The sequence below is a fragment of the Colossoma macropomum genome, unplaced genomic scaffold, assembly GCF_904425465.1.
Source record: "Colossoma macropomum unplaced genomic scaffold, Colossoma_macropomum, whole genome shotgun sequence".
Lineage (NCBI taxonomy): Eukaryota > Metazoa > Chordata > Actinopteri > Characiformes > Serrasalmidae > Colossoma > Colossoma macropomum.
The window spans coordinates 37277033-37304900 of NW_023494785.1; the positions used below are offsets into that span (position 1 = coordinate 37277033).

The following is a 27868-nucleotide window of genomic DNA, read 5'->3' on the forward strand; positions in this document are numbered from 1 at the left end:
CTTTAATTTACGAGTAAATGAGTAAAACCTTTCTTGTTCTTCTAGAGCATCAAATTACAGGTTTTTGTTTGCTTTTTTCATGTTGTGAAAAGTTGCTGGTGTTTCTTTTTGTCTTCTGAGACATCCATTCAGTTTCTGGATGGCTGTGTTCGTTGTTAAAAGTGTAACATTTGAAACAACTTGACTGCCATCTAGTGGTTCTATCATTAGATCACACTCTCCAGGAGTTACTGCATACACAAGTGTGTGTGTATATATATATATATATATACATACACCGATCAGGCATAACATTATGACCATCTCCTTGTTTCTACGCTCATTGTCCATTTTATCAGCTCCACTTACTATATAGGTGCACTTTGTAGTTCTACAATTACAGACTGTAGTCCATCTGTTTCTCTGCATACTTTGTCAGCCCTCTTTTACCCTGTTCTTCAGTGGTCAGGACCCCCCTAGACCCTCACAGAGCAGGTACTATTTTGGTGGTGGGTCATTCTCAGCACTGCAGTAACACTGACGTGGTGGTGGTGTGTTAGTGTGTGTTGCGCTGGTCTGAGTGGATCAGACACAGCAGTGCTGCTGGAGTTTTTAAACACCTCAGTGTCACCGCTGGACTGAGAATAGTCCACCAACCAAAAATATCCAGCCAACAGCGTCCTGTGAGCAGCGTCCTGTGACCACTGATGAAGGACTAGAGGATGACCAACACAAACTGTGCAGCAGCAGATGAGCTATCGTCTCTGACTTTACATCTACAAGGTGGACTGACAAGGTAGGAGTGTCTAATAGAGTGGACAGTGAGTGGACACAGTGTTTAAAAACTCCAGCAGCACTGCTGTGTCTGATCCACTCAGACCAGCACAACACACACTAACACACCACCACCACCACGTCAGTGTTACTGCAGTTTTGTCTGTTTTTTATCGTCTGATCCACTTTCATTAACGATACCAGACAAAATGTCTTTAATATATGCAGTAAAATTCACTTAAGGCCAATTTTAATCTGTAACCAAATTTTAATCTCATATTTGATTTTTACACAGAAAACACAAATGAGATTGGACAGCTGATTGGTAATTAAAAGGAAACATGACTTCTATTTAACAGTCCAAAGCATATCAAGCATTAAGGTTTGATTCATGAAAAAACAATGGCGAATATATTTTGTGTATCATAAAGTCAAGTCAGATGTAAAAAGTTCCGTAACCTATATATATTTTTATACTGAAAAAAGGGTTTTTTTCATGTTGTGTAAAAGATTAATGTAAGTGCTTACAATCCTGATTTAAGGTCTCACTCAAAAAAGTTCAGTATGCAGGCTGATTTAGTGCTGTCAGGTTTTTTTGGCCAGCATTATCAGGTATCAGATCATGTTAAACACATGCTTTCAATGATAAAATAATGTAAAAAGCTGGCATAACTTGTTTTGGTTTAACTGTTTTGTTTTCTTTTCTTTAGATAATAGCAAAGAGACCCTAAAACAGTATTGTAAATGATAACTGTCAAGTGTCAAGTTCCTGGATGTCATGAGTAAATTGGGCTAAACAGAATTAAAAAGCTAAAAACAATCATCTTTTGAATATAAGAATATCGCCACGTCTAAAAATTTATATTACAGAATGATCTTGATTTCCTTGATTTAGACTCACAATCATAACCATAACCAAATTCATTAGATGATTGGTACATAATGGCCAACAAAACTGGCAAAGATTACATTTGCATGGCTTTGGATTCTGACTTGGCTACTAGTGCATTATCAGTTTATTTCTGATGAATATTTCCTGACTGCTAGTTTACTACCAAGAGCATGAAAGCCAGCAGGAGGGCGACTGAGGGATGCACAATATTAGCCCCGGAACAAAAGATGTCCAAGCATTCCCTGAAAGAGAGAGATAAACAGAAAGTACTTGTAAACAGTGTTTTTTTTGAAACATCAGTAATAATTTACTTGATCCACTGAACGGTTTAACTGAGAACTTGCTTTCAACATTTTGCACAACAAAAAAAATCCCAACACATTAATGTTTTGTGTCAACTGAATCAAATAACTGGGAAAATACTGAATATTTTGAATATACGGTTTGACATATTGAATATATAGAATATATGGAAATGGTTTCGCGCTACTAACAGAGACCTACGCAGCTTCAACCAAACACTGTATGTAAAGAAACTTTGACCAAAAGCCTCACACAGTCCTCACTGAGCTGGAATGACATGCTGTTGAGAGACATACCTAAAATGATCAAATGACATCCATGAGGACGTTTGGTTAAGCCTGCCCTAAATCCACTCATTCACCAAATGACATTTTAATACTACAACCCCATTTCCAAAAAAGTTGGGTCACTCTGCAGAATAATAAAATAAAATTAGAATGCAATGATATGCAAATCATGTAAACCATATTTTAAAGGAAAATACTACAAAGACAACATATCAGATGTTGAAACTGAGAAATGTTATTGTTTTTTGAAAAATATATGCCCGTTTTGAATTAGATGCCAACAACACGATCCAAAAAAGTTGGGAGGGGGGCTTGTTTACCACTGTGTTTCACCACCTCTTCTTTTAACGACACTCAAAGCGTTTGGGAACTGAGGAGACACTGCTGTAGTTTTGAAAGTGAAATGTTTTCCCGTTCTTACTTGATATCGAATTTCATCTACTCAATAGTTTGGGGTCTCTTTTGTTGTATTTTTCATTTTATAATGCACCAATGTTATCAGTGAGTAACAGGTCTGGGCTACAGGCAGGCCAGTTTAGCACCCAGACTCTTTTAATACAAAGCAATTCTGTTGTAATACATGCAGACTGTGGTTTGGTTTTGTCTTGCTGAAATAATCAAGGCCATCCCTGAAAAAGACGTTGTCTGAATGGCAGCATATGTTGCCAAAACATGTATATATCGTTTAGCATTAATGGTGCCTGCACAGATGAGCACGTCACCCATGCCATGTGCACTAATGCACCACTATACCTTCATGAACATGAAGGCTTTTGAACTGTGCACTGATAACAAGCTGAGTGGTCTTTAGCCCAGAGGACACAGCGTCCATGATTTCCAAAAAAAATGTTAAATTCTGATTCGTCGGACCACAGGACACTTTTCCAAATCTCAGTGCATTTTAAATGAGCTCGGGCCCAGAGAAGGTGGCAGCATTTCTGGGTCCTGTTTATGTATGATTTCTTCTTTGCGTTTAACTTACATTTGTAAATGCAGCGACAAACTGTTTTCATAGAAAGTGGTTTTCAGAAGTGTTTCTGAGCCCATGCAGTGATTTCCACTACAGAATCATGTCTGTTTTTAATGCAGTGCTGCCTGAGGGCCCAAAGATCACGGCCAGCAAATACTGGTTTTTGTCCTTGTCCCTTGCAGACAGAGATTTATCCAGATTCTCTGAATCTTTTAATGTTATTATATACAGTAGATGATGAAAAACAAAAGTTCTTTGCTATTTTATGATGAGAAACGTTATTCTTGAATTGTTGCATTATTTGATCGTACGGTCCTTCACAGAGTGGTAAACCTCTCCTCATCTTTACTTCTGAAAGACTCAGCCTCTCTGGGATGCTTTTTTATACCCAGTCATGTTACTGACCTGTTGCCAATCAACCACCAGGTGTTTTTTTTGTTTGTTTTTTTTTAAGCATTACACAATTGATTTTTTGGACCTTGTTGGCGTCAACCTTAAAATAGGCATATATAAACAATAAAATTTCTCAGTTTCAACATTTGATATGTTGTCTTTGTACTACTTTCAATAAAATATAGGGTTTAAATGATTTGCACATCGCAATTGCATTTTGTTTTTATTTACATTTTGCACAGCGTGGGGTTGTGTATATATAGTTTATTAAATTCTTACTTTTCTATTAACATATCATTAGTTAATAATAACCTTTTTTAAAAACCCACATATCTTCTTTATATGTATACTATTTTGTTTTTGGCCCTCAGCCCACCACAAGCATTGCACTTTAAGTTTGTGCAGCCCTAACTTAAACCTTCATTATAAGTCTGCCTATAAATATATTGGGCCATATTGCCTAAAACACAGTAAGTTTATATTTCAAGAACATTGAAGTTCAATCAGAGAACATGGCCTTAAATACTGACACTGATATTTGCATTAATAAGTGATCAAATGTAGCAGTCAAGTGTATTTATTGTCAGTAAAAAAAAAAAGTAGGAATCAATGTACTTGTCTTCGTCTGTGGTGGTCTTGGTGAAGGTTGTGGTTCTGGGTGTGGTTGTGGTTGTCTTGGTTGTGGTCGTGGTCATGGTTGGGGGTGTGATCCTGGTTGTGGTGAAAGGTTTACGTAATTATTGCATCTTATCTTCAAAAACATGTCCAGTGATATAATTTAAACTTCACATCTGCTGACAGACCATATGGTACATGGTACACATTGACAGGCATTTACAAAAAATAGTTGTAGCAAATGAAGATGGTTAAGTTGCCTTTCTTGTAATGAAACCATTTAATGTAAGCATTTTGAATTTTCTTCCAGTACTTGAAGGCCTTATTTAAAGCACGATGTGAAACCACTTCTGTGATTGTTTTTGTATGAAACGTGTATGAAAAGTGTGAATGGTTGTTTACTGTGTTGTGCAGGATCCTTCTTGAGCTCCCTGATAAGGAGAGACACTGAAGGTCTTCGCTGGCACTTTGGGGCAGGGCAGAGAATTATTCTGCTGCAGCGCTGAGACGTCTGACCACAATCAGAAACACAAAGACACAAATTATAGCTGATTTGGACAGGAAAGGCAGTCAACTCCTGAATTTTTGGCTCCAAATAAGAAAATCGGCAAAACAATCATAAACAATAAATATGAATTTAGAAAATTTAGCATTTTTAATTTTCTTCCAGTACTTGAGGGCCTTATTTAAAGCACGATGGAAAACACTTCTGTGATTGTTTTTGTATGAAACGTGTGGAGACGTTTGGAGAAAAGGCCTACCATTTATCTAATCATTAGTGTTGATTTAACAATAGTGTACTCTCTAAAAACTAAAAGGTGCACAATTATTGGCACCCTCAAGAACATTTTAAATGAAAGCAAAGAAGTGCACATCTCTGAGGGGAGTCTAGTCTCCAGGAACCCCATTGGTGTCTATGACCATTTCCTGTTTCCCTGGGGTATAAACATGAGGCCACACACATTGTAAAGTCCCTCCACCCCCACTTATGGAGTATCAGCTGATTATCTGTCTAACTTGGCCAAACCTTTTCATCTTGGGGGCTGAAGTGCAATATTTGCGGTGGGCTGAGAGGTGAAAAAAAGACAAAGCAATAAATGGCAACATTCGAGGCCGTTCTTCTCAATCACCCCTCTCCAGGTCTCCCAGTGATTGCCAACTTGAGCATTGAAGTCTCCCAGCAAGATTACGGCCCGTTCCAGAACCCCGCCGACTTGCTCCAAGAAAGCCGAATACTCTGAACTGGTTTGGTGCATAAGCACACACAACAGTCAGAGTTTTCCTCCCTGCGATTTTAATTCGCATTGAGGTGACCCTCTCGTCCACCGGGACAATCTCCAACTGCACAGCGCCCAGCTGGGGACTTGTGAGTATCCCCACACCTGCCCGGCACCTCTCACTCCTGAGTAGAAGAGGGACCAACCCCCCTATCTAAGAGTTTGGTTCCAGAGCCGAAACTGTAGGTAGAGGCGAGCCCAACTATATCTAGTTGATACTTCTCTGGCTTCTGCCCACCCAGTGAGGTTACGTTCCATGTGCCAAGAGCCAGTTTCTGCCACAGGGGTCCATGTCGCCAAGGACCTCCCTGCCATCTCCCACAAATAAGGTTTTCTAAATTACAGTTTTTAAAAATCTTTTTTTTATAACTATTATTATTATTATTATTATTATTTTAACTATGACTCGAAAATGCCTTTTTTTTAACAAAAAAAAAACATGCCAAACTATTTTATGTGGAATTTTATGTAACTAAATTACCTTTTTTGTTAGTTTACTTAATCAACATATATGGTTGGACGGTTGCAACACCTACATTTTAAGACTTTTGAAAATGCACTGAAAACTGTTTGACATAAAAGAGGTACTGTTGAATAATTCATGTGTTTATTACATTATTTTTTGGGAAAATAATTGACACAAAAAATGCATCTCAAGTAAATGACCCATATACAGTATTGTGCAAAGTCCTAGGCCATCTATCAGAAGATATAAAGACATTGCTCTAGCAGTAAGCATTTATTTGTTAAAAATACTACCATAAGAACAGATCCAAATAAGCTTAGCTGCTTCACCCACAATCAGCAAGTATCTTTGGTATTCTATTCTAACTAGAGATGCAACACTGGTCACCCAGTGGGTCCTTCATAGCCAAGCAACTGGTACTACGCCTGGGATACCTCTGAAAAACTTCAAACATTCCACAGTGTATTTGTAAATCTGAAAACTTCCCAATTTCCCAAGACATTGGTAGAAAGTGTGAGTCATCACTCATTTCTCAAACCGAAGCCAGAAGAGGAGATAAGATCTTTTACCCAATTTTCTCCCCAATTTAGTTGTCTCTAGTTCCACCCGCTAGTTAGGACTCCCCGAATCACTCGATACTACCAGTGCTAGGATGGTGAAGGCTAACACAGGCTTCCTCCGAGACCTGTGAAACACCTCTTTATTTTTTTAACTGCCGCTCACGCAGCGTCATTGGACAGCTGAACGCGCTCGGAGGAAAGCGCCAACCGCCAGATCTGTTACGTCAGCTAACAGACGCCTGCGCTGACTAGCATCGCTTTGAGTGATGGGGGAGAAGGGGGGCCATCCTACCCACCCAGAGAGAGCGAGGCCAATTGTGCTCTCTTAGGATTGAACCTGGGATCGAACTCATGATCTCCTGATGATAGGGCCAACGCTTAGACGGTTGCGCCACTCGGGAGCCCAAAAAGAGCATTTCTAAAAGAAGAATTGTTAAACAAAACATTGCCATTGAAGCTAGCTTCAGCACTGCTATGGTGAGTGAGTTAGCAGCCAACCGATGCTGGATTAACGAGCCAACGTGGGACCCGGTCAAGTACCATGGGGTACTTCGCTCATCAGTCCTTTATTGAATGAAATCAGGATTCTGCATAAATATCTACAATTATTTTAAAGTTGTAACGTTTTTACAGGCACAAATACACTTTCGTGGCTGCTTAAGACTTTTTGCACAGCACTGTGTGTAGACAAGTATGGGTAAAACCTTGTAATGTCAGACTGTAAAATGAAAGCTAACCTTGCATGCTGATGAGAAGGATGAGATCACCGCCTTTGACAAACTCCCTGTCATCGAGTTGGCCTTTTTCCAAAAACATGCTATAACCCCATCCATCAGTCGCATTTACTGTCTCGTTACCATTGATGACTGTGAGAGTTCCCACATCACTAGGCTTGCCCCACACATACTTTCCTCCTAAAATAAAAGATTGCGACAGCTTAGAATAATAGATCATATTCATAGTGGAAAATGAACAGGGTGAAATCAACATTGTATTTACACTGTACAGATGATGTTTGAGAGCACAAAGTTAATTTTTGCAAGGTCTCACCGTATATCATAGTTGGGTCAGTTGTGAGGCTTGCTTGATTCGACATGCGCTGTTGGATGTCAGGGTTCTGATCCAGCAGTAAGAAAGTCACTTGTCTCCATGGGCAGGGCCACTGTAGCTGGTCATCATAGACACCAGACACCAGTCGCACGAAGATGGAAAGGCGGTCCTGAATCAGTCTCAGAAGTACCTGATAGCGATAGCCGTCAGGTGAGTAGTAGGCTGGGCTGAATATGTAAGTGCCAGGTGCAGATTTGTTCCAAAGCTCCATGAAGTTCCTGAGCTGCCATACGTTATGAGGACACTCTGATTCCGACAGGTTGATATCGTCCACTGAGAAGCCTCCACTGGAATATCCGGCTCCTTTCCGTGCTTCAAATTCCACTAGGAATGGCTTCTCCGCATTCAGCGGAACATAGCGGAGCTGCCAGTGATCAGTGGGAGGTCCTGAAAACAATTTTTTTTTTATGTACACTGAGTTGTTAATTAGGTACACATAATTTATATCATTCATTAAAATCTTCAAACCTATGTACTTTGTTAGTTGCCAATTTATTTTGTACCTACATTGGGTATTTTATCAGGTAGATTAAGGTGCACTTAAGTTTCCAACTTCAAATGCAAAAATAATTTTGAAAAGTGAAAGATTTCACACTCGGGATTTGGAGACCTCTCTGTTGGAAATATGTAATTGCATGCAGTGTAGGGAAGAACATTTTATAATAGTGTGTCAGACCCCCTCCCCAAGCGGATGAATCAGATAATTGTGAGTGTGTTAAAAGAGTATTCAGAGAGAACCCAATATCTACTATTGTCATCATATCTTTATCAGTATAATAATGATTTTGCATTTTGAGACCTAAAGATCAAGCTGTATGTATAATTAACACTCCTGCAAAATCTGCATTAAGTGTAAACAGAGTGCATCTTTATGGGAGGCGTTTCTGATAAAATAGCCGATCAGGTTTGATAGAAGTACAACCCCATTTCCAAAAAAGTTGGGATGCTGTGCAAAAAGTAAATAAAAATAGAATGCAATGATATGCAAATCATGTAAACCATATTTTAAAGGAAAATACTACAAAGACGACATCAAATGTTGAAACTGAGAAATGTTATTGTTTTTTGAAAAATATTTGCCCATTTTGAATTTGATGCCAACAACATGAGCCAAAAAAGTTGGGACGGGGGCATGTTTACCACTGTGTTTCACCACCTCTTCTTTTAACAACACTCTGTAAGTGTTTGGGAACTGAGGAGACACTGCTGTAGTTTTGAAAGTGAAAAGTTTTCCCATTTTTGCTAAACATAGGAACATAGGATTTTCTTTAATTAGCATTTGTGGATGCTGCGACGAACTGTTTTCACAGACAGTGTTTTTCAGAAGTGTTTCTGAGCCCATGCAGTGATTTTCACTACAGAATCAGGTCTGTTTTTAATGCAGTGCCATCTGAGGGCCCAAAGATCACAGTCCCTTGCAGACAGAGATTTCTTCAGATTCTCTGAATCTTTTAATGTTATTATATACAGTAGATGATGAAAATCACAAAAGTTCTTTGCTGTTTTATATGGAGAAATGTTATTCTTGAATTGTTGCACTATTTGATCGTGCAGTCTTTCACAGAGTGGTGAACCCCTCCTTATCTTTACTCCTGAAAGACTCAGCCTCTCTGAGATGCTTTTTTATACCCAGTCCTGTTGCCATTTAACCACCAGGTGTTTTTTAAGCATTACACAACTTTACCAGCCTTTTGTTGCCCCCGTCTCAACTTTTTTGGAACGTGGTGTTGGCATCAAATTCAAAATGGGCATATATTTTTCAAAAAACAATAACATTTCCTGGTATCGACATTTGATATGTTGTCTTTGATGCAATTTCAATTAAATATAGGGTTTTAATGATTTGCGCATCATTGCACTTTGTTTTTCTTTACAATTTTCACAGCGTCTCAACTTTTTTGGAAATGGGCTTGTAGATATCATTAACTGGCAAATTGGTTTAAGTGATAAGATTTCAACTGTAATGTTTTAAAGAAGTTTTATCTTACGGTTAGAATTGTGCTGCATTGTTACAAAAAGGAAATCATCGGTTCCATCACCTGTGATCTGGTCCATGAGTCTGAGGGTTCCTTTTGTGTCAATGTCATTCTGGTACTCTCTGATCCAGATGTTGAGCTGGTCAGTCTCATTCCCACTGTGATAGTAGAAAAACTGCAGGCACTGGACGTGGCAGTCTCTGCGGGGTGTCATCTCCTTACTCGCCAGTCGGCCTGAGTCTCCTTCCTTTCCAGTCTTTGTGCTGAAGTGCATGAAGAAAGACGGCCCTGCAGACAATAGTACACATAAGCACCGTCCAAAACAAGTAATAACTATTGTAAGTATAGGAGCGTTTGCAAGTGATTTGACTCTATTTTAGTTGTTTTGGCTCAACATTCCAACACAATATATCCAAAACTAAAAGTGCCAAATTTCTGCTTAAAATTGAGCAAATTTACTTCTGTTTTGGCTGAACAATGTAGGAATCACAAGCTCATTGTTGAGGACTAAGTGGAAGTTTCCCAGATGCCCAGGCTAAATAGGATAAAACGCAACTGACATTACAGTTCTACAGCTGGAATTAGCCATTTTTATCTTTTGACCAAGCGTGAACCAAAGACGCGTCAGTGCCACTAAAGCAGATCATCATAAGGCTGAAAGCTCCAAACATTGTATTAATATCTAGTTTTTCAAAAGTAACAGTGAGCAATTGCATGAAAGTACACTGTAGTAAATTACCCATGAATACTTTCGAATAAAACTACTGAGCAGACCGAGAACACTCTCAGAATGTAACAGACGTGTCTTAAGCCCTGTTTAAATTGGATTTGTTATCTTTTTTTTTTTACATGTCCCCTCAGTGACGAAACTGTGAAATACAGGGGGTCCCTAATTAACCTCTTGGACGTCTTGGAATGTCTCGAAATCTAAAATTCTGGAAGGTCCTTGATAATAAACTTATCATGATGTTATGCTTTTCTTTAGGAAAAAAATAGACACTCAAAAAACAAATACGGGGGAAGGTTGTTGTTTAGCTGCTGCACCCACAATCGGCGAGCTTCTGTCTTTGGTACTCTTAACTAACTACAGATGCAGCACTGGTCTGCCTCAGGGTGGCACTGTAAACACCCAGTGGGTCCTTCATAGCCAAGCACCAGTAGTGGTGGATCATTTTCAGCACTGCAGTAACACTGATGTGGTGGTGTGTTAGTGTGTGTTGTGCTGGTCTGAGTGGATCAGACACAGCAGTGCTGCTGGAGTTTTTAAACACCTCAGTGTCACTGATGGACTGAGAATAGTCCCACAGTATCCAGCCAACAGCGTCCTGTGGGCAGCGTCCTGTGACCACTGATGAAGGACTAGAGGATGACCAACACAAACTGTGCAGCAGCAGATGAGCTATCGTCTCTGACTTTACATCTACAAGGTGGACTAACAAGGTAGGAGTGTCTAAAAGAGTGGACATTGAGTGGACACTGTTTAAATACTCGAACAGCACTGCTGTGTCTGAACCACTCGTACCAGCACAACACACACTAACACACCACCACCATATCAGCGTCACTGCAGTGCTGAGAATGATCCACCACCCAAATAACACCTGGTCTGTGAGGGTCCATGAGGGTCCTGGCCACTGAAGAACAGGGTAAAGGAGGGCTTACAAAGTATGCAGAGAAACAGATGGACTACAGTCTGTAATTGTAGAACTACAAAGTGCTCCTATATAGTAAGTGGAGCTGATAAAATGGACAATGAGCATAGAAACAAGGAGGTGGTCATAATGTTATGCCTGATCGGTGTGTGTGTGTGTGTGTGTGTGTGTGTGTGTGTATATATATATATATAACAGCAGCACATGCTCCGCCTCAAATGTATACCTGATGAAGTGGTGTTCATAGACACAGCAGGAACACCTGAAAAAGAAAATTGAAAATATCTTAATGACATCCAAATTGATGCCAGTTTTATTCAAATTAAATTTTGATGACAACTAGAAACATCACCTATGGACGCCAGGTTGGAGTGGTCACTAAATGGACCTCCAGATACATTGCTCGCCATCTTCCATCCATTAGCGGTGGAAGAGCAGGTTGCCATCTGACACATGTCATTATCAAAGCTACAGCGGTCCAGAAAGGAAATGGTTGAATCTGTTATGAAGCAAAACATAAATGCTTTTGAACACACAAACACAGCAGCAATTGATCTTTTGTCTTTTTATGTCTTTTTTTGTCACTGTGAACACTGAAGTTTCCCATGTCTCATAACTACTGATTTGGAATGTCTGTGTAGCAGAAATGATCAGTGAGTTGGGTCAGTTACAGAGTAGAAATTTCAAAGAACACTGAAGCAGATCTGTGCAGAAAACCTCAAGAAATACTAAATGTATTCTGTAAAGTATTCTGCTGTTCTTACTTCATTCACACTGTTCCTCACTGTTACTGGTTGGGAGTTTCCTGAAACATTTTGCTCATTAAAATGAAGTTACAGAATTCTCAATATGTTTTTGGCCTGCTTCAGTCCACAGCTGCCCCCCCCCCAAGTCCCATCAGAAGGACCACTATCTGTCTCATGAACAAAGGCAACAATTCGCCCAATCACAACCACTAAATCTCGAAAAATTGGTACATGATTTATGTTTAATGACATTTATGTGCCATCATCCCACAAATGTATGCATGAGTCCAGTACAACACTGATGCTAAGCTTATCACTATGTACACATTTAGTGGTGGTACTAAGAAGACCATTCAGTTCATTTATCCCTCAAGAGCTCAGTAACACTGAGATTACCAACTGATCACATTGATTTATCAGTGTACTCAGGCTTTAGCAGAGCTCAGTAACACTGAGATTAATAACTGATCACATTGATTTATCAGTCCACTCAGGCTTTAGCAGAGCTCAGTAACACTGAGATTAGTAACTGATCATCTCATTGATTTATCAGTCTACTCAGGCTTTAGCAGAGCTCAGTAACACTGAGATTAATAGCTGATCATCACATTGATTTATCAGTCTACTCAGGCTTTAGCAGAGCTCAGTAACACTGAGATTAATAACTGATCATTACTTTGATTTATCAGTCTACTCAGGCTTTAGCAGAGCTCAGTAACACTGAGATTAATAACTGATCATCACATTGATTTATCAGTCTACTCAGGCTTTGGCAGAGTTCAGTAACACTGAGATTAATAACTGGTCATCTGATTTATCAGTTTACTCAGGTTTTAGCAGGGACTTTAGTGTTTGCAAAGATGATTTTTGTTACAATCCTCTTTAGAGTTTCTCATATCTGGAATATTTGATACATGCTATGTGCTGATTAATGGTGTTTCTTTTAAAGATTGTATGTTCCTTTACAAGATTGTATGTTTTAAGCATTCTAAATGTATTCACCTAAGACTGTGTATTTAGGTTGGCAATGGGTTGTGGAAACTTTGTCAAATAATTCAAACTCATTGTGTGGTGAAATCAAACAATTCAACCTTTGGCGCTCATTGAAAAAATGTATAAAAATACATACTGCATTTATAGAGCTTGCTGAGCTCCAACACATCTAAAGGGCTCAGGTCATAGCGCTGACCAATAACATCTTGGAACTGAGGGACTTTGGTGATTATGGTGTGTCCGCTCCCATTGGTGAAAGCATCTTGTCCGTAGTGCATCACAGACGTGTAATCGTATGGAGTTCCCTGTATGGTGCTTATCTGCTCAGACGCCTTCTCAAAGTTACTTGCGTATCCTGAAACCAGTGAGCACATACACAGAAATGTATGATAATGATTTAGCATGGCTTGTATAAAAAATATATTGAAGTTATATTCCATTCCTGAAAACTCACAGAAATTTGTGATGTAGATTTATTTATTAAATGATTAACTCTGGTTTATCCATGCTTTACGGTCTCTTATTCAGATAAAACCAACATGTTTAAAGGACAAAAACACAGTTGAGACATGTTAAAAGGTTTCAGAAACATGGTAATGACCTGCAATGATGTTTTCATAAATGATGGTTACGTAGTTGTCCCGATCATATCGGCTCTGTTCGTGATAGAAGCCCAGAGCGTGAAGAAACTCGTGCTCCACAATGCCGATGTATCCACACCCATTTCCAATAGAGAGCTGCTGCCGCCCACCTATCTTCCCAATATAGGACCAACACCTGTAAGATCAGTGAAAGACTGCACTATTAAAAGAGCACACCAAAACTTTAAAACCCTTTTTTGGGCTCAGTTTTAAAACATATTTTACACATTTTAAAACCCAACTAAGGTTTTTGGTGTTTTGATAAATCACTGTATAGCATCAGTTCCTTTGAGTATCAATATGTAGACTCAGCTCCATAATTATGGAATACTCTGCCCCAGTCTACTCGGGACGACACCTCTCTATCTTCTATAAAAAGACTCGTTTTCACTCTGATATTATAGTTCAATTTATACTTGAATGTTTACCTATATTTTCCCTTTGTTGTTAGTTGTTGAATGCGTTCATGTTCTTTGATTGAAAGGTGATTTGAAATGATGATTTGCAGCTAAATCGTGACCTCATTACTTTGCAAAGGTGACACTTTTCTATGCAAAGGAAAAATGTTGCAGGAGTGTATTTTGTACGATTAAGAAGCGAAGGAGCGGATGGCCTTTCATACTGGGGAAGCAGCCTAGTTAAAGGTAATGAGAATCGGAAAGCAGAATGTATATATGGGTGGAAAATAATTGATTTTATTCTTCAGGATTTGATTGGATAGAGAAAACCAACAAAGATAAACTGTAATGATCAGCAGAATCCGTCTGTTCTGCAGAAAAGCCACTTTTGTCTTCTCTGTGTAGCATATAAATATTCTACACCGAGTCAGCAAGAATAATTAAGAAGATTAACATCAGGTCTCTTTCACCAGCCGCTCTCAAGAAGAAATTTCTTCTTAACACCCACAGTTTTCACGAAGATTCTGACACTCGCCAATTTTTCTTATTTGGGGTTTGTTCTTAGTTAAGAACAGAATCTACACCCACTCAAGAGCACAAAGGTGCGAACAATTCTGTGGTTTAAGAACACGTCATAAATATGACGTAGACTTTTTCTTACAACAAATTTACTGAAAAACGTAAGAAGATATCGGTGAATGATGTCTAGAAAAAAGTTTTTGAAAAACTTCTTAGAGCTATTGAGAACATTTAGCACATGCAAAAAGCCTCATTTAAGTGTAGTTTTCTCCACCGTTTGTGATGCACAGGCAAATTAGGAGGATGTTTACTACTGTGTTACATTGCCTCTCCTTTAACAACACTTAATCATTTTGGTCCTGAAGACCCAAACTGATCCAGTCTTGAAAGTGTAATTTTTTGCCATTCTTCTGTTATGCAAGTCTTCAGCTGTGCAACCGTACATGGCCTTTTTGTGATATTTTGACCTTAACACACATTGTCAGTGGGAGATTTCATAGCTGACATTCTCACAAACTGGATTTTGAAGAAAGCAGTTTGCATTGTAGCCCCGGTTTTATGTGGAAAGTGACGGAGGTGCATATGTACTTTTGGAATGTCACTCTAGCTAAGCAAGTTTTTGGAACTCAAATTCTTGACTTGTGTCACAGGATTTTTAGCAACTTGTGTGGTGCTTAAAAAAAGCTCTTGTCTGATTTGGTTCCAGCCCAATGACTAAGAGAAAGGTTAAGAGAAAAGGTCTTTGAATGGAGCATAAACCACTGAAGCTGTTGTCATTTTGTAGTTGACTTCTATTTGAAACTCATTGGTTCCAAAATTCAAACGTCCCTTGAGAGCAGATGGGAATGTTATTTTTTACTATGCTTTTATTTAATAATAAAAATGGATGTAGTTTAGGTTCCGTTCAGGTGACTTTAGGTGGTGATTCTGAATATGTTTTAGAGAAGAAAAGACAATAACCTCACTAACGCTTCCAGTTACAAGGCAAAGTTTGAGTCAAATAATAATAATTAAGAATGTTTTTGACTAAATATATTGTGATTTACAGAATATATTAAAAAAATATAATACTATGTAATTAATAATAATGATAATTAATGTACAGTTTCAGAGTTTTAGAATGCACATATATATTTTGAAAATAAAAATCTCAATCTGGTCTTGGTCCTGACTCGATCTAGTAGTCTTGACTACAACACTATATAACAGTATTAAAAGTTAAAAGTAGATTTCCATGCATTGTCATTTTAGGTATGGTAACCATTTCGTAATACAAAATGTATCTGGTTTGGGATCTTTTTGTGTACTATGGATCGTGATAGCAGCGATTTTGCAACATTGAAACACTTCATAAATGGTTACCAAGTGCTTTAGTCCATTTATCACAGTAAAAACATTTTTACTGGATTAGTGAGCTGCAGCTTCTCTCACTGAACACAAAATCAGGAATGCTTTACTGTTCGAATAGTGCCCTGTCCCCCAGCTGAAATGAGGACTTGATTGGTTCTACCTCTAAATTTGACTGTTTGTGCCTATAGGTCAGTGGTCTGTGAAGTTTAGGAGGGTGGAGTTTTGTTTTTTGGACATGTCCTGAACTCAATTAAAAAAAGTGGTGGGTACTTATCCAAACATACGGATTTGAAGTTCATGTTTCCACAAACTTTGATCATGTATGTTAAACCATCAAGACATCACAGTACATATACAGACACATTGTAAGATAATGCCCTTTCCTAGTTATGTAAGACTTTAATTCAGTCTCAATAGTATTTGTGCTCAAGCTTGTCTTGGTTTTAGCTATCAGCATCACCAAGTTTAGTCTTTGATCTCAATTGAATCCAGCTTATATAATTCTACAATAATACAACTTGTACTCAAGCAAATCAAAACCAAGTTTTAAACCGGCAGGGTTGCCAATTTGGGTGAATAGCCTGGAGTGAGATTTTCACATAACTGGAATGAGACTGGAATAAGATTTAAAATTTTGTGTGCACGATCTACACTGTTACACTGCTGAAAATGCTTAATTGGACCTCAACCAGTGCACATTTTTGCTCTAATGCAGCTTCAGACATCCACACAAAGCCATTAAGAACACTGAGTACCTGGTAAAAGTGTGCTGTGAAACAACAAACTGTAAAAATAGTTACATTCGCTCACACTCCACCCCACATACGTGATCACAATGCACAAAATAATGATAATAATAATAATGGTGTTTACTGATGGTTTTGGCCAAGTCAGAGACCAGATTTAAACAATTGGTCTCAGATTAAACATAAACTAGCTTGGCAATGTTTTTCAATTGTTTGAAGCCATCAGTGATGAGTGGAACCAATATTTTTAAACATAATATAGAATAATTTATTTCTGTGAAAGGCTTTTTGCAGATTTACCCACAAGACTTCAACATTTAAATCATAGTGAAAAGCTGTCTCATACTAACTTACTTTATTTGTTTATTTCTGGCTACTTTACCTACTAATGACTCCTTGTTAAGACAATTAAAACCTTAATGTTTTGGACATTTTGATACAATTTTGATGCTGGAACTTACAAATCTGATATGCTTAAAAGAATCCAAACCAACATTTTCTTAATTGAGCCAATAACACAGAAACAAATGTGAGATCTCTGTACAATACCACATATACACTATCAGAAATAAAGGCACTGAACTGTCACTGGGGCAGTACCCCTCTTGTCACTGGGGTGGTTCCCCTAAAAGGTACATCTCAGTAGCTTTAGTTAGCATAATTGTTTTATTTCATTGCACTGGAAGCAGACTTGTATTTCTTGGGTTCTCGGTCATGACTCAGTCTCAGTCTTGGCCACCTTTAGGCCTTGTCTTGATGTGGTCTCGACACCTTACTACAGTACCTTATTAAGGCACATAAGACTGCTTTTTTGCCTAAAATATGTTTTGAAACGCATGACCTGTCATATGAGTCAATGTGGAATGACCCTGAGATCAGTAACTGTTAATCAAAGCAACGTACAAGGTATCACATTTTGATGATCTTTGTGGTAGGCCTACGCTGAAGTATGCAGCCTGTTGAGTTTCTGTTTCCTGTTTGTTTTGGACATTGACGTCATGCAACAAGCTAAAGATGACGACGAGATAAACCTCTTTTCTATAAGATAAATGGGATAATCTGTGATTGAGTGTCCAGCTGTAATTTAAGCAATCATAGTGAAGTACATTTAATGAAAACCCATCACATCTAATGCAGAGATTTCCTTCAGAATTCACTGTACCCGCTTTGCGATTCCACAGAGACATAGTCTTGCTCTGTTGTCCGAGGCTTAAAATCAATACACGCTTTCAGTCTCAGCTGCTCGAAGGCTCTTAAGATGACTCCTTTGTAATTCAGGCCTGAAATAATAATCCAAATATGCTTTAGTGCACAAACAATACAAGCATAGATCAGTAAAAGACTACAATAGATTTGAAGATTTTCCTTACTGAGAGATCCATTCAGCACGTAGGGGATATATCTGTTCCACCGATACTGGCTCAGCAAAATCGCACTCCTTTGAAGTTGTTTAGAAGGGTCCTAGTTTTTAAGTGGAGGCAACAGAGAGTCTTAAAGGATTTGTATTTAAAGTAATGTACCATGAAATACTGTCTTAAAACTTACCTCCATTATATCTCCTTCTCTGAGGTTTAAACCTGAAAAATGAATGATGAATAAATGAAAGAATAAATGATAACATTCTATAAATCTGACATTATTGTATTTTTTGTATGTGTAAGGCACACACCATTGGTTTGTATTGTGTTTGAATATATATGAAAAGGCCAAATCAGGATCAGTTTCTCACACACACACACACACACACACACTCACACACATACTGGTAACTGGTATATGGGGACACCTGATTTACTAACTGGTTTATGGGGACACCACTTTCACTTATGTAATTGATGTGCAAGTAACTTTCAAAAATACATTTTTATCTGATACATCTGAGTTAAAAATCACAGTTTTTACTTTCATATCATGGTAATATCATGTACTTGATTTTTTACAACTTTACTGTGACATGACAAGAGGAGTGTTAGTGAGGACTCATGGTCTATCAGGACAGGCCACATCCACAACACACAGCAGATACTGCCTAAGGAGGACAACCCAGGAATAAAAGAACAAATAATGAAGGCCAAGCTAACCTATAAAGAATATGTCATCTGACCTTTATTTTAAACAAGTGCAACCAGTATTTTAAAGAAGATTTTATTATGGTCAATCTGTCATCAAATAGGTTTTATAATAAACAGATCTTTTATTTTGTGAGTATCAGGCAACTCAAGTCAGCAGTTGGCTAATGTATAATGGATAAACTCTTTGTTTTCTTTATTGAAAGCATTAAATTAGGCAGTCCTGTAACTCACGGCCGTTTTAATTTTAATGCAAACGTTGTGGGTACATCAAACAATTACAAAACTGTAAAACTATACAAAGAGAAGAAAAAAATAGTTAAAGTCTTAGAAATATTTGAGCTGATAGAAAGAAAAACTACTCTTACCTAAATCCACCAACAAACTGTTCTACAATTTAAGACTGATTAGCCAACACATTCATTCACAATATAACAGCGTACAACGCATGAAATCAACAAGCATATGCCTATTTGGTGATCTTAATGATGCGTTTAAAGACGATTTATGGTATTTTATTGATTTTTTTCAGAATTCCATGTGACATGTGTCCTGTAAAAGTTCAAGTCAAATCGAAGAAAATGGTTTCTTATGTTATAAAATCAAGTCCATAAGTATTTGGACAGTAATAATATTTTGGTAATCTTATCTCTGTAAACCACCACAATGGATTTAAAATGAAGCAGTCAAGATGAGACTGAAATGTAGACTTTCAGCTTTAATTCAGGTCTTTCATAGGAATATTGTATTAACATTAACTTTACAAATTACAATCATTTTTACATTGTCCCTCCATTTTTACAGGTTCAAAAGTAATTGGACTAACTAATATAGTTATAACTACAAGGTTTATTTTTAACACTTGGATGCAAATCCTGTTTAAGTAGTAACTGCCTAAAGTCTGGAACCCATGAGTTCTCTTAAAAGATCTTTGTCCTTCTTGATTTCTTTCTTCTTCTTTTTGCAATCTGCACTGACATCCACTTTGATTTCTTTCTCTTCCTCTTCATTCTTCCCAGGTGTCTCTCTGATTCTTCCTTGATGGCCTCTTTGAGTTCCGTCCATAGCTCCTCTGGTTTTACTGTCAATTGTGTCCAGCATTTGAAATTTATTGCTGATGTTTACTTTGAAGACAGGTGATATGTTCTCCACGTCATATTTTGGAAGTCTGATGGTTTGATTGTCTTTTTTTCTCAACTTTACTTAGAGATTGCACATTAGTAATGCATGATCTGTTCCACAAGCAGCCCCAGGCCATATCTTGGCAATTAAAATCTCTTCCATCTCTTGGTGCAAGGAATGCAGTCGAATTGGTTTCAGTGAACTCCACCTGATGATGTCCTGGTGTACAGATGTCGTTTTTTGAACTTGTGAATTGCTAGTTGACTTTAATGGCTTACCTGTAAATGTGGATCAGCAGGCTCACCTGAGACTGACATTACAGGATACAGCCATTTAGCTACTGGCATCTACAGAATAATTTAAAAAACATATTTTAGGCATTAAATTAATATGCGTTTCAATGTACATTCAGAAAACCTCAATACTAATACTTGCTGATACCACGAAGAGTATATGGTTATTGTGTACAGAAAATAAGACTAAATTCAGACAGCACAAAAATTTACTTAAACCAAGTGCTTAAATACGGACTATGACCTTTCACTTTTCCCAGCTGCACAATAAGCCCTCACAAACAAATTACTGTCTTCATAAACAAGCTATTGGAAGGATCTACCAAAGTGTAATACCAATCACACATAACCTATTTGTTTCATAGAGAAACTCCCAGTGTGCAACAAAGCAAGTAGAAGTATTACTGACTACACTATACCAAACACACTATACCAGACACTCAACAGACTCTCAGTAACATATCAGCAGAATATTAATGAGGTAGCAGCTGTGAATACATTCAGTAGATTATCAAGAGAATTTTAATTAACTGCGTAAAAAAATGATAATCTGAATCTAAATTTGTATCTGTAGATGTTTAACCTGAGAGGAACTGAGCATGTAACAGATTTAATACAGACCATCTCAACATCCTCAACAAGCTGTTATAAACACACTGGTAAGGATTAGGGCCAGAGTGAGGGTTAGGATTAAGTTTTGGTAAAGGTAAGAGTAAGGATTAGAGCCATAGTGAGGGTTAGGGTTAGGTTTTGAGTTGAAGTTAAGGTTAGGATAAGGGCCAGGGTGAGGGTTAGGGTTAGGTTTTGAGTTGAGGTCAAGGTTAGGTTTAGGATTAAGGTCAGGGTTAGGATTAAGTATAAGGATTAAGTTTTGGAGGGTTAGAATTAGGTTTTGGGTTGAGGTTGAGGTTAGGGGTGGATTAGGGCCAGGGTAAGGGTAAGGTTTGGTAATGTTAGGTTTTGCTTAATCTAAGTAACATTAAGTCTATTACTTGTAACAAATCAACAATACACCTATTTAATGTAAGTAATGTATCAATGGCACATTTTAACAACATATTATAAACCAGTTACAGGTCAGATCTTCAAAAATATGATGTAAATCACATAAAAATGATGTAATCAAAATCACATAAAAAATACACAAACTACTTAGCTAATTCAGACAAATTTCACACTCATTTCTACTCATTTCTGTTTCTTTCTTCAGTTATGATGTGCTGATCAGTTCCCTAATAATGAGACATATTTTTTGGGTTGAGTCCTCTATATTTTTCAGTCTTGCTGCTGTACCAGGAAACAAAACTTGGCAGAATGAAATGAACAAAGTCAGCAGAAAAACCTATTCTGTACATTCATAGAAATTTATAATGTGTGTATAATGATAAATAGTGTCATCTTGAAGTTAACCAGGAGAACTTCATAGAAGACTAATAATAAATTTGTATTTAAATTTTAAATTTCTATCATTTGTTGCTGATGTACCACTGAGTTAAGTTACTCCACCTTAATAGTGTTTATATGAAAAGACCAATGCCATTAAAAAAAAAAATAAATAAATTCTAACAGACAGAATTAGGCCAGTATTCATTAAAAAATGAGAAAAAAAGAAACATCAAATGTGATTTTATGTGCAACGCTACAGACAGGAGCTCTATAATCATCATTTTTGTCATATAAATAGTATCGTATTTGATCATAAAAAAGTTATTTATCAAAATCCCAGCACAGACTTCCTACCTATATCATATATTTCAGTCTTGGCCAGGCACTACATCTAAAAAATGTTACACCAAATGCTGGCCTGGTCAATGGTATAAATCAGAAACACCTTGAGGCCTTCAGGTGTTCAGCCATGAGCGCTCGGCTTTGTTTATTTGTGGAATGATGAAAGTCTTAGTATAGGTCTGCTAACTGTAGAAATACCACACCAGTTTAGTTTAATAAAAGCATGAACAAAACTCAAAAATACACACCAGGAAACAAAATTTTACTGCAGAGTTCGGTCACTGTGAACGCCAATATGTTTGAACATAAACCATCCAAAGATTTATGTCCGGGAATTATGAGATGATCCTGCTGTTTCAGACTTTTATTGCATTCCGAATATTTACCTTGCCGGGAACTGACCATTACTGTTGTCAAAATGGTTGCTAATGGTAGCCGTAAGCTTACCTCACACACACAGCCCAACCTTGCCCCACCCCACCTGTGCTGACCCACATTCACCTGTTTGCATCTATAAAAAATCTATAAATAAATCTGATACATTTTAACCATGACGACAGTATTCTGGTGTAAAATATTCAACAGGCAAATCAAGTTTTTGTTCTTTCCAGCTGCTAGCGCAGATACATGGCCTATTGCTGACTCGTTACGTTAACAGCAGGTTTGTTTAATTGCATTGCAGTACAATGCATTTACTGAGTTACTTAACCTATTTAAAGGAAAACTTCGCTGATTTTGCAAAATTATTTAATCATTCAAAAGTTTAGATATAAACACACTCATTCAGAGTGGTTTGGTGTCAAATGTGCCTTTCTAGAGAAACTTGCCGACTCAAAAATTTTCACCATTGTAGTACTAGGAACCAGACGTCATTATGTCTACACTACACATATCACTATTTTATCCACTATCCAAAATGACCAGTGAACTTAGATGTGTCTCATAAGTCTTCATATATCACACTGTTAATGGTAAAATAGTGCTAAATTTGAAAAAATATGTTTTCTCTGGGTACATTATTCATCAGAGGAGCTGCGATAGATCACAATTGTTAATTGTTCAGAGTGGTGGTGAACTGCGCTGTACCAGGATGCAAAAATAAGCAGATAAAATACTGTATGGTGCATTTTTTGCAGTTGCCGTTACAATCTTGAACTGAAATCCTGAAGTTGTGGCAATTTTTTTTGAAGCTACACACAAATACAGAAGTTGAACAACTTAACCGACCAAGACTAACTTACTCAAGACCAGTGAAAAAATGTTGTTCCCTCTGTTGTATTTTCCACCACAGAAACTGGAATCAAGGTAAGAAACGTTTGTGAGTGAAATAAATTAGTTGCCGTTAGTCACTGTGTACATATCACTGTTAGCGATTAGCTTATAGACTGGTAAGCAGAGTAGCAAGTCATTTGTTGTTGACACCAGCAACAGACCTCATACTCTGCCATCTTCCAAAACAGGTAAGAAAACTGTAAAAATAAACTGTAAACTAAAGCTGCTGCTGGCGTTAGCCGTGTTGAACGGCTGCAGCTTCAGGCTAGTAACAACAAAAGCACGTTAGCCTGCGCGCATCTCAGTTGAGAATGCGGTTTTGAGAGGAAACACAGAACTATCCTAGGGTAATAGTTTATACTAAAAATACGTTTTAGGCCAAAACTTTATAAAATCACGAAACAATGTCTCAGGCATCAAGCAATGCATTCATAACCATTTTATGTAATAACTTAACGGGATGTAACTTTTAGAACCATTAAGCACGTCAGACGTCTGGTTCCTAGTGCTATAATAGTGAACAATTCTGACTCTGTAAATTTCTCTTGAAAGGCCCATTTCCCACCGAACCACTCTGAATGATTTTGTTCACATCTAAACCATTCAATGATCAAGTCATTTTGTAAATCAGTGAGGCCCCACTGGCTAACTAAAGCTCAATGTAATAGGCTAAGCTAAGCTTTTTTGTTGGAAAGTACACTTTCAGTGATTACATTTTATCTGATATAAATGTACATAATATTGCTGTTGGAGAGTTGCTCCAAGATAAGTCTACCAACGGTAGGTTATGTTTAAGAAGTGTCACCTTGTTTTCTTCACCTAAATAGTTCATTTATTTAAAAAAAACATCTTGACACTATATATCTACATATTTATATCACTGCTTTTAAATTGTATTTACATGCATTATAAAATCAAAAATTCATGCTTTTGGATGATATATAAAAGAAAAAATACATACCTGGTAAATGAACATAAAAAAAGATTCACTTCACGATGAACATGTCTGTCTGTAACTTCCAGGGACTGTACATTTTCCTCGGCCCACAAAAATGGGTGAAGTTTGGTGCAAAAGCGTAAGTCGCTGCAGTTCGAAATCATGGCTCCATGGATACAAACATCCGTACAAACAACTGGCCTGAGGTTTAAAATGGCACTTACATACACAAACTCATACACAGAACTGGCCTGAGGTTTAAAACGACACTTACATACACAAACTCATACACAGAACTGGCCTGAGGTTTAAAACGACACTTACATACACAAACTCATACACAGAACTGGTCTGAGGTTTAAAATGGCACTTTTTAAATTATTTAAGTAACCATGGACCCATTAATAGTTTGTCATGTGTAGTGTACATTAACAAAGTGAAAATGCTTATATGCTTAAAAGAACAGCCTTAAACATGCAGGGTTTACAGGAACACCAAAAGTCCCTATAGTGATGGTATGTATTTAAGAATTTTGTCCCTGTGAGTCAGACATACCACAATACACCCACACACACACATATATATCACTGCTGTTGGAACAAAATCTTGTATCTCCAATAAGGTAACTTTGAAACTACTATTTCTGTTGGTCTCCTTATGATGAAATTTTGACACAACATAAGGGGCAAGTGCCTTTTTTCAGAATATATATAGAACTACAAAGTGCACCTATATATATATATATATATATATATATATATATATATATATATATGTATATATATATATATATATATATATATATATATAAAACAAAGCAGTTTACCTTTGTTTATCTCCGGGATGTCCTTTTGATCATCATCAACATCTAAAAACAACAGATGATAAGCGGTGAGTACAGGAAAACTGATATGAAGCACGAGTGAATAGGGCTTGATGTAAACATCAGGTGTACATAGTTTGAATGTTCTCATCCATCTGGACTGTTTATCAGTGCCAATTTCAATAAAAAGTATTTTCCTTTTTTTTGAAAACTTAAAGCTTAACCAAATGAGGGCTGCCTATACTAGCACTTCACAAAATGGGGCCCGGGGCCCAATAATAGCTTTACATGAGATACAGAAGAAACATCTACGCTAAAAATTATGTTGTGAAAATTATATTGTGCTTACCTATTACTGTTGGTGGGGACTGAGGAGAAAGACCATATCACATGTTAAATATACATAAACATCCTTCAAGCAATGATTTGAATCATTACCTCTAATGTAATATATTACTAATAGAGTCTATATGTTTCCTTTTGTAGACCCACCGTGAATGATGCAGGGGCGATAGCCAAGCTCAGCAGGAGAAAAGCAAGGAAATCCATGGTTCATCAAGTTTCACTAACTGTTCTGCACCTGTGGACATAAAAGTTGAATTAGAAAAAAAGTACAGCACCTAAAATCATTCAATCTCGTCTGCAAATGCTACTTCACCATAGCCATGATTATTCTAGCACACATCAATCAACCACCACAGACCTCATTAGCTGGCTTTCTCTGCTTGCAGAACAGCTGTCTGCTCTCCTTTTCAACTTACATAGACTTATCTCAGATCCACATAACCACCACTGTCATAACACCTGAGCAGCTTCCTCATAGGATGCATTGTCTCAAAACTGATTGCACCTACTAATGGCTCATGATGACAGACATCTGCTGTAGAGCTTGTTTGCTGGCTAAATGTTTACAGGCTAAAGGGGAACAATCTGGTTAATCTTTTCAGTGCATACCAGACAATAAAAGATGGATTACCTTGTTGGAACTTTGTCTTCAGTTCTAACATCAAAGCCGTAAATATAATTTTGTCAGATTCAAATAGGAAAACAAACCATTCATCAAGACCTGCCAAAGTGTTAATGCAATAGTATAGCTTGTATGGTCGGCGTAGTAATACTGCCCTCCATATGTCAGCCTTTAGTTCGAACCCCCTATAGGTTTCTACAGCACGCAATAGTTCTTGGGCAAGACACCTAACGCTACATTTCTCTACACTCTTAAAAAAGATGGTTATTCAAGGGTTCTTTAGTAAAGACAATCGTTGAAAATGGAACCATGAACACTTAAGGAACAATCTGCAAGCTCAAATGGTTCTTTACAAGGTGAAATTGTTCTTTGGATTGATGGAGAATGTGTTGTTTTTGAAAATGGTTCTGCTTAGCACTAAAAGGGGTTCTTCAATTGTTGCAAGCTTGATACTGTAACAATAGAGGGAATATAGGACTATATTCAAAATATACAACGCATCACAACAATCTGAAGAACCTTTTCACCATGCAAAGAACCATTTAAGCATGCAAATTATTCTTTGAAGTTTCAGGGTTCTCAAAAGAACCACTGTCTTTACTTACTTTATCTTTCTAAAGAGTGTATAGCATGATTTAATAAGGCATCTGCCACATGCCATGAAACGTAAATGTAAAAATAAACGGTAAAGACAAGAAGTGACGGCTTTCTTCCATCATAATACTTTAAAGATATAGCAAGAAGATACATCGCATTTATTTGTATATCTCAGGGAACCAACTTTTGTGCTTCTAGGCCGTTTCAACCAGCTCTGACAACAGGACAAACAATTATTAAGAGTTTTAAGTGATATGTTTTGTTTGTCTGTCTGCATTTACATATTCAACAGCGTCACTCCCTCGTGTTCACGTGTGTTGACACGTTTTCTCATTCCTGACGTAGAATTTCCTGTAATGCTCCCGCTGCTATATGTTGATTCCGCATTCCTACTTCACAAGAACCTGTCAAGAGTTTTTGACTGGTTTTACTGGAGTTTTTTTTATCCAGTGCACTTTATGCTTGTCCTGAACTGTTTCTGTGAAACATTAGCTAAAATACTAGTGATTAACCACACTGACCAGTGAAATGTAATGATCAATAATAATCTGATTCACAGTCATTTTTTGCAAACTTATCTGCCTTGAGATTTGATCACCAGGCACAATTGTTACACATTTTATTAGAACTTCAGTCTGAACGCTAACCCCTTAAAATCCCAGGCTTGTTACACACTAAAGCTTGTTACTGAGTAACTACAGGGGATTTGAAAAGGTTTGGCCTTTCTTAGGTGATGGGAGTGTGTAATAAAACTTGAGTCCAGGCCATTTAAGGGGTTAACAGTACTCTGCTTTCATTCTTAATGTTCTACAACTGTGTTGTGTTTTGTATGTATTTTAACATGCCTAGTAATCACTTGGACCCTGTATAGTTACCTAGTGCCAACATTGTATTAGAATCGATTTACTTATTATTAGATTACATGTATCTTAAAAAAAAGGAAGATTCGCAAAAGTGTCTTAAGAAAGAAAATCTTCTTAAATGTGTTTTTTCTTCACTTCGTTCTATTTTTAAGAGAAAAAAAAAAGTTATTGTTATTCTTCGAATAACTTCTTAGGAATTCTCTTAATTTTTTTCTTAACTATTTCTTAAGAATAATTGTAAGAACAAATTGTATTCCTGAAAACGTTATATTCCTTAATGTTTTCTTAACCTTATGACAGACTCGTGCTTGTCTTAGGCTGTAACAGTTGACAAGGTGAGCATCTAAATTTATGAAACACGGACGCTGTACGTGCTCCTGCCTCTCCGCTTCTCTTGCTTTCCGCTGTTGCCCCAAAATGATCATATTTTCTAAGGAGATTTTTTTCCTGTTGGCTATTTCTTCCTCCTTCACCTGTAGTTCTTGTTTGCTACATTTTTTTAAAGGCTTAATTTGATGTATTTCCTCCCCTTTGCTCCTCTGAGTGGATT

The 27868-nt window shown here is 37.4% G+C and overlaps 1 protein-coding gene across 3 annotated transcripts; it reads right to left on the minus strand.

Annotated features, from left to right (window-relative positions):
• Positions 1 to 1773: 1773 nt before the first annotated feature.
• Positions 1774 to 25732, minus strand: LOC118823472 (meprin A subunit beta-like). 3 transcript variants are annotated; one of them, XM_036593139.1, is made up of 17 exons: positions 25653 to 25732; positions 25384 to 25471; positions 25241 to 25259; positions 24895 to 24936; positions 18193 to 18224; positions 18018 to 18108; positions 17810 to 17927; positions 13595 to 13770; positions 13130 to 13348; positions 11607 to 11753; positions 11481 to 11516; positions 9666 to 9890; positions 7567 to 8013; positions 7254 to 7430; positions 4616 to 4724; positions 4214 to 4309; positions 1774 to 1887 (listed from the first exon to the last, which is right to left on the minus strand). In XM_036593139.1, exons 2-17 carry the CDS (start codon positions 25438 to 25440, stop codon positions 1797 to 1799), a joined length of 2082 nt encoding a protein of 693 aa, XP_036449032.1. In that variant the 5' UTR covers positions 25441 to 25471; positions 25653 to 25732; the 3' UTR covers positions 1774 to 1796. The 3 variants fall into 3 exon arrangements, with proteins under 3 accessions (XP_036449032.1, XP_036449023.1, XP_036449040.1); XM_036593130.1 differs by having other exon boundaries at positions 25595 to 25704; XM_036593147.1 differs by lacking the exon at positions 25653 to 25732 and adding an exon at positions 25550 to 25592.
• Positions 25733 to 27868: the final 2136 nt, after the last annotated feature.

Excerpts from the sequence above, each read along its gene's own strand:
- LOC118823472 (XM_036593139.1), bottom strand. The coding sequence starts at position 25,440 with ATGGATTTCCTTGCTTTTCTCCTGCTGAGCTTGGCTATCGCCCCTGCA. Across the intron at positions 13,771-17,809 it reads TCTGTGGAATCGCAAAGCGG|GTGTTGGTCCTATATTGGGA; the intron begins GTACAGTGAATT and ends CTGATCTTACAG. Across the intron at positions 4,725-7,253 it reads CCTTCTCATCAGCATGCAAG|ACGTCTCAGCGCTGCAGCAG; the intron begins GTTAGCTTTCAT and ends GATTGTGGTCAG.